General features: G+C 46.9%; 1 protein-coding gene across 1 annotated transcript in view; it reads right to left on the bottom strand.

The window, feature by feature from the left end:
- The window catches only part of SCN4A (sodium voltage-gated channel alpha subunit 4), a 104,535-nt gene that overhangs the window by 21,664 nt on the left and 67,586 nt on the right, over positions 1–15,285 (bottom strand). Inside the window, exons 16-17 of the mRNA XM_083409410.1 lie at positions 10,319–10,780; positions 5–38 (exon numbers count right to left, since the gene is read on the bottom strand). Coding sequence (XP_083265536.1) covers positions 5–38; positions 10,319–10,780 — 496 coding nt within the window. The remainder of the gene's footprint in view (positions 1–4; positions 39–10,318; positions 10,781–15,285) is intronic.

Genomic DNA, 15,285 nt, shown 5'->3' with positions numbered 1-15,285 from the left:
CTGCATATGGACGACTCAGTCCCATCTGACAGAGGCTTCTGAGAAGAGCAAAGGAAGAGAGCAACAGTCTAGAAGGACCTTAGATTTTATGCAGGGTGTATGAGTGCCATCAAGCCATGTTCAATCATGAGCCTACATCTATTACAATGAACAAATGACCGGATATCAGGGCATTAAGTACATCCTCCCCAGCTGCAAGCAGCAGCCCACAACAGCATACCCTCCAACATTTCTCCGATTAAAAGGGACGACCAGTGCTATTTTTCTAGAAAAAAAGGTGCCATGAAAAAGAGAATTCACCACGAACGCCTCCCTTGTGTTATAAGAATTCTAAGGTCCCAAATATAGAAGAAATGTTTATAAATGTACAAAGTAAACACATAAAGCCAAGTTACAGGGAACCAGGCAGAGGGCCTCCTCGGTAGTGGCGCCCTCCCTGTGGAACGCCCTCCCACCAGATGTCAAAGAGAACAACAACTACCAGACTTTTAGAAGACATCCCTTGTTTAGGGAGGCTTTTAATGTTTGATGTAGTACAGTATTTTAATATTTTTTTGGGAAGCCGCCCAGAGTGGCTGGGGAAGCCCAGGCAGATGGGCGGCGTATAAATAATAAATTATTATTATTACTATAAAGGTAAAGGGACCCCTGACCATTAGGTCCAGTTGTGGCCGACTCTGGGGTTGCAGCGCTCATCTCGCTTTATTGGCCGAGGGAGCCGGCGTACAGCTTCCAGTTCATGTGGCCGGCATGACTAAGCCGCTTCTGGCGAACCAGAGCAGCGCACGGAAATGCCGTTTACCTTCCCGCCGGAGCGGTACCTATTTATCTACTTGCACTTTGAGGTGCTTTTGAACTGCTAGATTGGCAGGAGCAGGGACCGAGCAACGGGAGCTCACCCCGTCGCGGGGATTCGAACCACTGACCTTCTGATCTGCAAGCCCTAGACTCTGTGGTTTAACCCACAGCGCCACCCGCGTCCCTTAGAATAAATGTTCATAAATGTACAAAGTAAACACATACATACGGTAAGTATATAAACCACCTGTCTGAAATAGTACAGGAGAACAATCCTGAAGCCATTTTGACCCTCCCAAATTGACCTCAAATATTTCTCTGCAAGGAGGAAGGAAAGGGGTGAATGAATGAATTTATTATTATGGTCACAGACCAGTTCTGGCTCACTTACAATATCAGGAAAATCATGAAACATGATAGGGATACATTGAATTGCAATTGGGAATTGCAAAGAGGAGGAACCTAGAACAATGGTGTGCAAGCCCTTATATAGACATTTTAAATTGCCCGCCCTGGAGCCCAAGACCACCATCCGCATACATCATACATACACCAGAGAAGGGGCGGTCTACAGCAGAAATCTGAGTGTGTTGGTTTTTTCCTCCTGTCTGCCAGGATACCTGATAATGGATCATTGATTGCATTACCTGGGCCATTTGGCCACTCTTTTGTGATGATAGCTACTTAATTCCAGAATCCAGGTCACAGGCTCACCCTATTCATGCACAGACAACCCTTAAGACAGGATTTGTGAACAAAGAGACAATGGGAAGGCTTTTCCATTTCCTTCCTCCTTGCAGAGAAATATTTGAGGTGACTGAAAGGGTCTAAATGGCTTTAGGACTGTTTTCCTGTACTGTTTCCAGACATGTGGTTTATCTATTTTTGTATGTGTTTGCCTTGTACAGTTATGGACATTTATTTTATATAAGACCTTAACATTCCTTTAACTACCTGTATCTTCTGAAATGAGATCCTCCCGCAAGGAGTACGAGTTGACAAGCACACACCATCTCTTTCAAGCAATGAAGGAGGAGGGGATTTCCCAACCTCTCCCAAATAATTTTTCCTACCATGCTTCAAAGCCTTTGCTATCCCCTTTTCAGCTGGCTCTCTTGCAGTTGGACATATGACAAATAACCTGAGATATAATTAGTACGGTCGAGTTAGGTTCTCTGAAACATCTATAGCTCGGCTTACGTGGAAGAGCCTTTAGGTCAAAGTTTATGCCAGTTCAGAAATGGTGAAACTGACAGGAGCGGAAGGCAGGCAGGTTCCCTCTACCCCTAGTGAGCAACTATTTGTTGAATCTAACCCAGGTTTCCTCAACCTTGGCCCTCCAGATGTTTTTGGCCTACAACTCCCATGATCCCTAGCTAGTAGGACCAGTGGCCAGGAATGATGGGAATTGTAGTCTCAAAACATCTGGAGGGCCAAGGTTGAGGAAGCCTGATCTAACCCATGGGTAGGCAAACTAAGGCCTGGGGGCCTGATTCGGCCCAATCACCTTCTAAATCCGGCCCGCAGACGGTCCGAGAATCAGCGTGTTTTTACATGAGTAGAATGTGTGCTTTTATTTAAAATGCATCTCTGGGTTATTTGTGGGGCATAGGAATTTGTTCATTCCCCCCCCCCAAAAAAATATAGTCTGGCCCACCACATGGTCTGAGGGACAGTGGACCGGCCCACAGCTGAAAAAGTTTGCTGACCCCTGCCTTTCTACAACTGCAAGGGAGGACTGACAGGTTGGAAGCATTGTGCTCTGAGCATGTGCTGAGCGGTTGCTGTTGTTTTGTCCTCAACTCTGAATAACTCAATGTAGTCCCCTTCTGCTGGGACACACTGCATTGAAATTAATAGACCTAAGTTAGTCATGTCGATTGATTACAATGGGTCTACTGTAATGGAATTGGGATTTAAAGTCCACAGCATGTTACGCATTGAAAGAAAATTACATGAAAATGATGTGCTGGTGGTATTTAACGCCTAGTAAATTAACAAAAATGTACAGGATGTGGTCAAATGTATACTGGAAATGTAAGGAAAAAGAAGGCACTTTTTATCATATGTGGTGGAAATGTAAGGTAGTAAAAGAATTCTGGGAAATGATATATAATGAGTTGAAAAAAATGTTTAAAGCAACGTTTTCTAAAAAAAACAAACCATGAAGCCTTTCTTTTAGTTGGTTGCTGTGTCAATGGGTGGTGTTGACTGGCCGATGCTGCGGCAATTGGCAGCTTCTGTTGGCAAGGGGACAGACAGGAAGCGGATTTTGCGAAGCATGCGGGTGGGGTGAGTGATTCCCGCCCCCTAATAAAGCTCAACAATCCTCGGTAATCCCCCTCCCCCCAAAGAAGCTCAACAACTCTGGGCAATTCTCCCCCAAAAAAGCTCAACATTTTTTTGCGACTTATACACGGTGGCATCTTACAGACGGGAAAGTATGGTATATAATTCGGCATTTGAATGATTGGTATTAGGAATTGCATTATAAATTGGTATTGTATAATGAGGCTATTATTGGATTGTAACTGAAAACTAATAAAAATTATTATCGGGGGGATGTGCGCACACACACACACACACACACACACTCTCTCTCTCTCTCTCTCACACACACACACCTGATCTGAGCAGATCTAATAGCAATCTGTAGCAAGGATGCACACAATAAGAAGTGCCTTGTGGGATCAGACCAAAGATCCATCTAGCTTGCCGCTGCGTTTCTGACAGCAGTCAACTACTTGCCCCTGGGAGTTTCACAAAATGGTCTGCAAAAGGAGATTGCCATGACGCAGATTATCTTATCTTTCTACCTACTGGTGGTGGCGGCCGGCGGTGGGGGGGGGGGGATGGGACAAGGAGCTATGCAAATCACTGAAGCTCCCCCTCCCTGACCATTGGAAGGATCTTTTCACTCCATCCCCACCTTCTGAATCTTTATCAGGCAACTCAGAAGCAGAAGCAGGATTGTGCAGGCTAGAGGTGGGTGGAATTTGCTCCTGTGGGATGTAATCCACTGAGAGCAGTCAAGTACAACATTCCTTGTTTTCCTAGAGTGGACATGCAAGGGAATGTTTGGTCCAGCCAGTCTAAACTTCCTGTTCCTCCTGGCCTGGAGCATCCTTCCTTGCATGTGACTAGTGGGTGGGCGTGACCTTTCCAGACCTGATAAAAGGACAAGGCATGCTGCCACTCTCCCTCTTTTCCATCTTCTTTTCATCCTGCAAACGTCCTGGAATGAAATGCTGGCTGCCAGCCAAGCAGTCCCCCAGGTCATCTCCCTTATGGGATAAACCTGTTAGTATAAGTTTGTAACTTTAACCCCAAAGCCTGCCTTCAGGGATCACACTGTGCTCTGTCTGATCACGAGTGAACTTTCTTTTTATTGCTTATGTGGTGTCTTTACTCTTTTAGGAGGGATTCAAGCGGTCAAGCCAGGAAAATATTAGAACACATTTTAATCTGGACAAGCCAGATCGAATTGCGTATTGTCTTAAGAAACTCGCACGAGTTTGCAAGTAGTTTTCTGTTGCAGAAAGCGGAATGCACTCTGCTAAGTAAAGGAACTTGCTAGCGCAGGTTAGGAAGGATAATAATAATAATAATAATAATAATAATAATAATAATAATAATTTATACATACCCCAGCCACTCTGGGTGGCTTCCAACAAAATATTAAAATACTGTACAGTAATGCATCAAATATTAACAGCTTCCCTAAACAGGGCTGCCTTCAGATGTCTTCTAAAAGTCTGGTAGTAGTTGTTCTCTTTGACATCTGGTGGGAGGGCGTTCCACAGGGTGGGTGCCACTACCGAGAAGGCCCTCTGCCTGGTTCCCTGTAACTTGGCTTCTCACAGTAGGGGAACCGCCAGAAGGCTCTCAGAGCTGGACCTCAGTGTCTGGGCAGAACAATGGGGGTGGAGACACTCCTTCAGGTATACTGGACCGAGACCGTTTAGGGCTTTAAAGGTCAGACCAACACTTTGTATATATCCTCTCCTGTCACCCTGAACATTCCCACAGCTCCACACTGTCGTGCTCAGCCCCAGAAACCACAAAGTGGTTAGAAGTGTCTCTGTGCATGTGCAGAGTGCCATCTTCCAACCATGGAGCAAGGATAACCAGCCACCAAGTGGCTGCGGTTAGAGGGCAGAGCATCCAGGGAAGAATGTGTGGGCCCCACTAACTGCCCAAGCACTACAGAAGGAGGCGGGGGGGGGGGGGGGGTTAGGTGAGTGGCTGAGGCCGAGAGCGAACCGCAAACTGAAGGCACCTTTTATCATATGTGGTGGACGTGTAAGGTAGTAAAAGAATTTTGGGAAATTATATATAATGAATTGGGGGGGGGGGAGTTTAAAATAACTTTTTCTTAAAAACCCTGAAGCCTGCCTTTTAGGAATTCTAGGTGCCAAAATTCCAAGATTACCGTATTTTTCCGTGTATAAGACTAGGTTCCTAAAAAGTCATGTCAAAAATTAGGGAGCGTCTTATATACAGGTACATCCCCCATTTTCTTAAATCTGAGTTCCCCAAAATAGGGGGTGTCTTATACATGGAGGCATCTTATAGACAGAAAAATATGGTATTTATGTATGCGACCATAGCTGCACAGATGTTATTGGCCCAGAGATGGAAAGAAGATAAAGTCCCGACCAGAGCAGAATGGAAGATCAAGTTGATGCCAAAATGGCTAAAATGGCCGGAATAATCACTAATCAGGAAGACCAGAATTTTAATAAGGAATGGGGGAAATTTATAATTTATCTTTAAAAAATCATTGTAAACAGTTAAAATCGTTAGTAGGATTGGAATAACACTTGTAGTTTAATGGTGAATTTTGGATATAATGGAGATGTAAAAGATTTGGATTATTATAAAAGATGCAGGAGGAAATGACTAACAATAGGGTCCACAAAGGGGAGGAGGGAAGTCCAGGAGATTCTTTGGCATCTCGATTTTACGACATATGTTGGATATGTGAGCATAAAATGTTGATTTGAAAAACCAAATAAATAAATTTATTTATTTTTTTAAAGAGAGAGAACGAACCGCAAACTATAAGCATCCGTTTTCAAAACTGGCTGCTGGCTGGGGGCTTAATTTGCTCTGGCACTGGGGAGAGGAGGGGCTGGACGAGAGACCCTGAGAGCGCCTCCGCCCCCGGAGTCCCAAGTCACTGCTAAGGAACATGATACGTCAACAAATAGAGGAGGACTTGGCAGGGAGGCGAGGGGGAAGATGCATGCACGGAGACAAATTTTTCAAGCGTGATTATAAATGACTGGGGGAGGGGAAGGCAGAGGAGCCTAAGGGTTAAGGAAACTTGCTGACCCCCCTACAATTGGATCTGGCGTTAATACCCCAGTGGGAGTCATCTGTGGACATGTGAGGACGAGCCTTGGGAGGTGGGTCCCGCCCCCCATGGAAAAGCTGCTAGGCTTTGAAGCCTAAGCCATCGCACCTTGCCTCTAAAAGTAACTAGGAGAGGAGCAGCACTAATGAGCCCCAGGAATTATATATGAAAGCTAGTCACAGTCTGATGTCACACAGTTACCAGCGGAGGATTTGCCAGCTTTTGAAGATATGTCTAATAATAATAATAATAATAATAATAATAATAATAATAATAATTTATTATTTATACTCTGCCCATCTGGCTGGGTTTCCCCAGCCACTCTGGGTGGCTTCCAACAAAACACTAAAATAAAATGACCTATTAAACATTAAAAGCTTCCCTAAACAGGGCTGCCTTCAGATGTCTTCTAAAAGTCTGGTAGTTATTTTTCTTTTTGACATCTGGTAGAAGGGCGTTCCACAGGGCGTGTGCCACTACCGAGAAGGCCCTCTGCCTGGTTCCCTGTAACCTGGCTTCTCGCAACGAGGGAACCGCCAGAAGGCCCTCGGCGCTGGACCTCAGTGTCCGGGCAGAACGATGGGAGTAGAGACACTCCTTCAGCTATACTGGACTGAGGCCGTCTAGGGCTTTAAAGGTCAGACCAACACTTTGAATTGTGCTCGGAAATGTACTGGGAGCCTGTGTAGGTCTTTCAGGACTGGTGTTATATGGTCTCGGCGGCTGCTCCCAGTCACCAGTCCAGCTGCCACATTCTGGATTACTTGTAGTTTCGGGTCACCTTCAAAGGTAGCCCCACATAGAGCGCATTGCAGTAGTCCAAGCGAGAGATAACCAAAGCATGCACCACTCTGGCAAGGCAGTCCGCAGGCAGATAGGGTCTCAGCCTATGTACCTGATGGAGCTGGCTGACAGCTGCCCTGGACACAGAATTGACCTGTGCCTCCATGGACAGCTGTGAGTCCAGAATGACTCCCAGGTTGCGCACCTGGTACTTCAGGGGCACTGTTACCCCATTCAGGACCAGGGAGTCCTCCACACCCGCCCGTCTCCTGTCCCCCAGAAACAGTACTTCTGTCTTGTCAGGATTCAACCTCAATCTGTTAGCCGCCATCCATCCTCCAACTGCCTCCAGACACTCACACAGGACTTTCATCGCCTTCACTGGTGTAAGTCTAGGCTCTTCCCCACCCCAACACCCCACCCCCCATTGCCCTGAAGGCCTCAGCAGAAGGACTACTTGGAAATTGATTGGAGACTGCAAATGGTCCAGCATGCAGCTGTGGCATGTTAACAAGCATCCATCTAGGGACTATAGATCCACTGGTGCTTTAAAGGCTGAACTGGTGACCGGTTAGGGTGCCTCCACACTTTCCCATGACCCATATTTTGATTGCATTGCGTACCGATTAATTCCTCTGGGTCCAAGCACTTTCCTCGCCGTTCTGCGGCCTTGCGAAAATCCCACTGAAGCTCGGCTAAGCCAAATCTCTCTTTGGGTTTTCTGCAGACTGTCTTGCCAGAGTGGTGCATGCTCTAGTTATCTCCTGCTTGGACTACTGCAATGCGCTCTACGTGGGGCTACCTTTGAAGGTGACTCGGAAACTGCAATTAATCCAGAATGGGGCAGCTAGACTGGTGACTGGGAGTGGCTGTCAAGACCATATAACACCGGTCCTGAAAGATCTTCATTGGCTCCCACTACATTTCTGAGCACAATTCAAAGTGTTGGTGCTGACCTTTAAAGCCCTAAACGGCCTCGGTCCAGTATATCTGAAGGAGCGTCTCCACCCCCATTGTTCAGCCCGGACACTGAGATCCAGCACCGAGGGCCTTCTGGCAGTTCCCTCACTGCGAGAAGTGAGGTTACAGGGAACCAGACAGAGGGCCTTCTCGGTAGTGGCGCCTGCCCTGTGGAACACCCTCCCAGCAGACGTCAAGGCAATAAACAATTATTTTATTATTTTACTTTTAAAAGACACCTGAAGGTGGCCCTGTTTAGGGAAGTTTTTAATGTCTGACGCTGTATTGTTTTTGATATTTGGTTGGAAGCCGCCCAGAGTGGCTGGGGAGACACAGTCAGATGGGCGGGGTATTATTATTATTATTATTATTATTATTATTATTATTAATGTCTGATAAGATAGGATTCAGCAGGTAAGATCTTTTTTTTTTTTTTTTTTGCAAGGCACAGCAGTAGAAGGATAGGGGAAGCTCTTGGACCTGGGTGTCAAGAGACTGGCTGGGCAAGAGGCGCCAGCCGGAGAACCCCCCCGCAAGGGAACCCCCAGAGAAGGAAGGATCAGAGCCCGGGGATTGGTGGTGGGACACTTAGGAGAGGTCAGCGGGAGAACTGGATGCTGAAGGGGCAAAAGGGTTTAGTGAGCAGGAAGAGCAGGTGACAGGGAGCAGTTCAGACTCCGAGGATGAAGCAGAGGAGGGGGTTCAAGAGGCTGCTGAAGAATCTAGGGAGTCCCCCTTTTTGGCTGCGACAAGCTCCCCTGCCCGCTGGTTCCCAAAAACGCGCAGGATAATGAAGAGAGCAAAACAGAGGCCAGAAGTCCACAGAAGCAGTTTGAGACTGCTTGGGAAACATCTGGGAGAGGAGGAGCCTTAGGAAGGATGGAAGGTGGGGACCGGCTGAGAAGTATGCCGTTTCCTTGAATAAAGAAGAAACTTCACTGGAAACAGAGCCTTGCGTCTTTCATGCTGATCTGCGTCTGACTCCAGCCCTGACAGTGGGGGGAGTTAATCGGGGCACAAATATGGCTCGACCAAAGTGTGTGGAGGAGCCCTTAGTGTCAGGACTCAGTTCAAAGTGCTGTTTTTGCTTTAGAGTACATTCTACACGGTACTTCAACACATGATCTCAGAGCAGCTAGAAATAGTTAAGCACACACACACACACAACCCCCCCCAAATACAGCAGCAAAATAAGATAAAAAGTATGCAGAACCAGTCTCTTGCCAGGTTAAAAAACAGAAAGTTTATACAGAAGGCCTGAAAAGTCCATTAAATCAGGCTATCTGAAAAGGCTATATAGTAAAAGGGATGAAACGTACAGAGCAAACCACCCTCGACTTCAGACACTGATGGTGCAAGCCCATGCGTGTTTTACTCAGAAGCAAGTCCTATTGAGGACAACTCTCAAGTAAGGGAGCACAGGATTGCAGCCTAAACATTACTGCAGCAGATATCCTTTACTCTCAAGTTTCCTCGGAGGCTCAGGCACACCTGAGCTTTCTCTTGCCAACTGAAATGGTACGTTTGAGTTTCCTCTCCAGGTGGGCTTTGGGAAACCCAGCCAGATGGGCGGGGTATAAATATTATTATTATTATTATTATTATTATTATTATTATTATTATTGCTTTTTCTGGGGGGTACAGAGGGGTACACATACCCCTAAACATTTTGTGAATCTTGGTAAAGGTAAAGGTAAAGGTACCCCTGACCATCAGGTCCAGTCGTGACTGACTCTGGGGTTGCAGCGCTCATCTCGCTCAAGAGGCCGGGAGCCGGCACTTGTCCGCAGACAGCTTCCGGGTCATGTGGCCAGCGTGACTAAGCCGCTTCTGGCGAACCAGCGCAGCACACGGAAACGGCGTTTACCTTCCCGCCAGAGAGCGGTCCCTATTTATCTACTTGCACTTTGAGGTGCTTTCGAACTGCTAGGTGGGCAGGAGCTGGGACCGAGCAACGGGAGCTCACCCCATTGCTGGGATTCGAACCGCCGACCTTCCAATCAGCAAGTCCTAGGCTCTGTGGTTTAACCCACAGCGCCACCCGCATCCCGTGAATCTTGGTACTTTTGTCCATTTACTGTATTTATTTTTCCCGATTTGAACTATAAAATGGTGATTCTCCTGAGTCAAAATGAGAGTACCCCTAAACATTTATATATTTTTAGCGGGGAAAAGGGCAGATTATTATCATTATAAGGTGGTGGAAGAGCTCTTGTACCCCATCAGAGCAACAAGCCTCCTCCCTAAGCCAGGCAGAAGTTCCCTGCGTTTGGGGAAAGAGGCAGCAGACTTTAATACTTTAATACTCTAATTTACTGGGAGCATTCAGGGGACCAGTCTAGTCCCCCTAGTCCACTGACCGCACGCCACTGAGTAGCTTTGGGTCTGCCTCCGTCCTCTCTGGGATCTAGGACTCACCTTGGTGTCCTCTGCAGTCTCTTCTCCTGTGTCGGTTTCGTCATACAGGTCAGACTCCTCCGAGGCTATCGGGACATGAATGGTCAGGTGAGGATTGTTGATGAAGTTCATATGGTCCAGTTCATCGATGCGTGGCTCTTTCCTGGCTACCCCGTCCATGGCTATCCCATCCAGGGCTATCCCATCCATGTAGTCGGGTTTGAAGTCCTGGCCTGTGTCCAAATGGTTGAGGACAAAGTTCTCCTTCTTGCTGTCTTCCTGGTCTTCGGCAGGGGGCTCCACCTTCTTCTCCTTCAGCTGCCGGTGAAGCAGGAGGAGGGCATGTTTTTTCACAAAGTCGATCCCCCGGGTGATTCTGCCAATTGCGATCTGCAAGTTGTTCATCTCACCATCGTCGTCAGATGCTGCCAGGCTGTCGGCGCTGAAGGAGCTGAGCAGCAAAGCTAAGAACAGGTTGAGCACCTGGAAGGAGAGAGAAAGGGGAAAAAAGCAAATGCCAGCTCAATGTTCAGCAGGATGCTCCCAGCGCCTTAACTTGCTTCATTACACAAGTATGGTACTTGTGTGGAATATTTACAGATATCTCCTTAGGGCTCATCCACACATACCTTTTCTCTGTGCTTTAAAGCTCCTTGTCCAAGCACACTGGAGATTTTCCTGTGAAAAGCCACTCTTTAAAGCAGAATCGGAGCAAACAGAAAGCCTGAATAGCCATTTGCTCTGATTTGTCTTTAAGAACAGACCTTCCAAGTACAGTGGTAACTGGGGTTAAGAACTTAATTCGTTCTGGAGGTCCATTCTTAACCTGAAACTGTTCTTAACCTGAAGCACAGCTTTAGCTAATGGGGCCTCCTGCTGCCGCCGTGCTGCCAGAGCACGATTTCTGTTCTCATCCTGAAGCAAAGTTCTTAACCCGAGGTACTATTTCTGGGTTTGCGGAGTCTGTAACCTGAAGCGTCTGTAACCTGAAGTGTCTGTAACCCGAGGTACTACTGTACAGTGGAACCTTGGTTTTCAAACATAAGCCGTTCTGGAAAACCGTTCGACTTCCGAAACGTTTGAAAACCGAAAACTGAAAGTGGAAGCCTCCATACAATCGGAAACTCAAAACGGAAGCCACGTAGCACATTCAGCTTCCGAAAATCGTTCGAAAAGCAGAGCAGTTACTTCTGGGTTTTTGGCATTTGGGAGCCGAAACATACGACAATGGAGGCGGTTTGACAACTGAAGTTCCATTGTATCCCTATTTTCCAGGGAAAGTCCGGATTTACAGAAGCCGTCCCTATTTTCATCAGAGGAATGTTGGAGGGTATAGATTGATGTGACCCACGAGCCATGGAGAGACTATAAGTAACCTTTGGAAGACAATTGAAGGCAGCCCTGTATGGGAAAGGTGTTTTTTTTTTTATGTTTAATGTTTTATTATGTTTTTATATAGGTTGGAAACCGCCCAGAGTGGCTGGGGCAACCCAATCAGATGGGTGGGGTATAAATAATAAAATTACGATTACGGAATAGGACGTTCCTATTTTTTTCAGAGAAATATTGGAGGGTATGGGTACTGGTGGGATGTACTGATGTACAGTAACATCAGCAAGAAAGCGGAATGTGTTTGCTGAGGAAAGCCAGCCTCCTGCCCACTCACAGCTGTCGGTGTTTGTGCCTCTTCCCTGCCAGGAGCACATTTGAGACGGGTCTTTGCTGATATTCAAGGTCGTCGGTGTGGCTATTTGCACATGGCTCATGCCTCATGACTTAACTAGGACCTTTATATAAACCCCTCCAGTTTCCTTGGAGCTCTCGGGTGCTTCTCTGAAGCGCCAATTACAGCCAAGAGCGCCTCTGGCTTGCTCTTCGTAACCCTAAAGGTTCCTCAAGTTGTTTGCTTTTTCCGCTCAGTCACTTCCGCCATTTCTCTCATAATAAACCTGCATCGGAAATGCCAGAAGTGATGCCGGGGCGGGGGATGGGTAGCCAGCTCAGGGCACTCTAGAAATACAGTGGTACCTCAGGTTAAGAACTTAATTCATTTTGGAGGTCTGTTGTTAACCTAAAACTGTTCTTAACCTGAAGCACCACTTTAGCTAATGGGGCCTCCTGCTGCCGCCACGCCGCCAGAGCACAATTTCTGTTCTCATCCTGAAGCAAAGTTCTTAACCAGAGGTACTATTTCTGGGTTAGTGGAGCCTGTAACCTGAAGCATATCTAACCTGAGGTACCACTGTATACCGAGTGCAGAGGCCAGACCACAAAATTCTAAAAATGAGGGTATTTGGAAATGGGGGAGATGGGATGAAAAGTATCTTCTGGGAGTGACTATACAGTGGTACCTCGGGTTACATACGCTTCAGGTTACAGACTCTGCTAACCCAGAAATAGTACCTCAGGTTATGAACTTTGCTTCAGGATGAGAATAGAAATTGTGCTCCGGCGGCGCGGCAGCAGCAGGAGGCCCCATTAGCTAAAGTGGTGCTTCAGGTTAAGAACAGTTTCAGGTTAAGAACGGACGTCCGGAACGAATTAAGTACTTAACCCGAGGTACCACTGTAGTAGGAAATATTACCCCTGCAGGGAGTTTGACACTGACCAACACAATACTTTATTTGTAGGTGAGTAGCCCATATATTTCAAAGGTGTTGTTTTTATTTATAGCCGTGGTCCCCACAGTGGTGCAATTTGATTTTTAAGCGGAGCAATTCGAGAATGAATTATTAACAGGGAATGTTCTTTTAGGCTTCCTCCAAGTGAATGGGAGTTCACTTTTTGAATAATAAGAATTATATGTCACCGGGGGGGGGCGGGGGATCAGGATTTTAGAGATGCTTAGATGGGGCATGCATGGCCAAAAAAAGGTTGGAAACTACTGGCATATAGAGAAGAATTTAATGTTTTATTATGTTTTTATATATGCTGGAAGCTGCCCAGAGTGGCTGCGGCAAGCCAGGCAGGTGGGCGCAGTACAATTATTATTATTATTATTATTATTATTATTATTATTATTATTATTATTATTAGGCTGGTGGAGCACAAAGTGTGGAATGTCAGGAATGCATGCTACTTGCAATTTAAACCGTTCCTCAACTACCAAGCAGCCAAGTATCCACAGACACAATTAATTTCCTTCACGTTATGTAATACATTTTTATCCCTCTGTGTTTGCTTGTCATTATACGATAAAACTATTATAAAGTCGGAAATGGGAGAGAGCGGCAGCTGAAGGCAGGCTGAAAGTCATATGTGCTAACCTAGGAACCCAGGGCTAATTTTTTTAGTGATGCTGTGGAGAGCCACTCTGCACATGCTCAGAAGCACCTTATCATTACACAAGGAGCGTGCTCGTCAGTTTAACAGGACTGTGCCAGGGAAGCTGAACTGCAATTGGGGGGGGGGGGGGAGCAGTCAGCATAGTTTAGCCTGTCCTTTGACAGCGTTACCAGTGGTGCTGCTGCTGAGGAAGGCGCATTGGAAGAGAGTGAGAAGACATTTATTATGTTTCCACACATGGGCATTTCCCTTGCCTGTTGGTCTTTTTGGTATGTATGTAAACTGCTTAAAGGTTCCATTAGTGGCATAGGAGAGCTGGGGGGGGGGGATCACATCTGGCAACCAATGTGCCCCTTTGGTTTCAGATAGTATATAGATGCGGGTGGTGCTGTGGTCTAAACCACTGAGCCTCTTGGGCTTGCCGATCAGAAGGTCGGCAGTTCGAATCCCTGCGAGGTACCGCTCCAGCGGGAAAGTAAACGGCGTTTCCGTGCGCTGCTCTGGTTTCACCAGAAGCGGCTTAGTCATGCTGGCCACATGACCCGGAAAAACTGTCTGTGGACAAAAGTCGGCTCCATTGGCCAGTAAAGCGAGATGAGCGCCACAACCCCAGAGTTGTTGGCAACGGGACTTAACTGCCAGGGGTCCTTTACCTTTACCTTTTTTACTACATGGGTAAAATGTAAAGGTAAAGGGACCCCTGACCATTAGGTCCAGTCGTGGCCAACTCTGGGGTTGCGGCGCTCATCTCGCTTTATTGGCTGAGGGAGCCGGTGTACAGTTTCCGGGTCATGTGGCCGGCATGACTAAGCCGCTTCTGGTGAACCAGAGCAGCACACGGAAACACCGTTTACCTTCCCGCCGGAGTGGTACCTATTTATCTACTTGCACTTTGATGTGCTTTCGAACTGCTAGGTTGGCAGGAGCAGGGACAGAGCAACGGGAGCTCACCTCATCACGGGGATTCGAACCGCCGATCTTCTGATCGGCAAGTCCTAGGCTCTGTGGTTTAACCCACAGCGCCACCCGCGTCACTAGACAAGTCTAAAAAGCCTGGGACACAAATTTAGTGGCTCATTTACTAGAAATAGTGTATTTAGCGTTAACTCTGGAAGTGTATACAATATTCTGATCAAACTAAGCCTCCCATTGCATATTTTGCTCTAGAAGACCTTGTTTGGTCAAAATAAAGTACCTTGGAAGTCAAAGGGAATCCGTTCCGGAAGTCTCTTCCAAAATGTTCGGAAACCAAAGCACGCCTCCTGATTGGCTGCAGGAAGCTCCTGCAGCCAATCAGAAATCACGGAAGCACCGTCGGACGGTCGGCTTCCACAAATAGTTCGCAAACCGGAACAGCTGCTTCCAAGGTACGACTTCCAAGGTATGACTGTATACACTTCCAGTGTTAATGATAAACACATTACTCCTGGCAAAGGAGCCACAGCCTCACAACGCATTTAGTATTGCGCTGGTTTAATTTCCAGAGGTGCTCTCTTTGATTATATCCTATAGCTGTAGCCTTCATCCCAGGTCATCCCGTTCAATGACCGTGAAAGGCTCCCCAGCACATATCACTTTCTCAGCAAATTCCTTCAAGATTAAGGGACCCTAAGCAAGCTGTCAGTCCTCGGAGGCCCAGGGCCAGGAATTCCTGAAACCTTCAAAGCTCCTCAATTCGGAGAGTGAGTGGCCGGGGGGGTGAC

The sequence above is a fragment of the Podarcis tiliguerta genome (genome assembly GCF_965153285.1).
Source record: "Podarcis tiliguerta genome assembly, chromosome: 13".
NCBI classification, from domain to species: Eukaryota; Metazoa; Chordata; class Lepidosauria; order Squamata; family Lacertidae; genus Podarcis; species Podarcis tiliguerta.
This window is presented reverse-complemented; position numbering and strand designations above follow the sequence as displayed.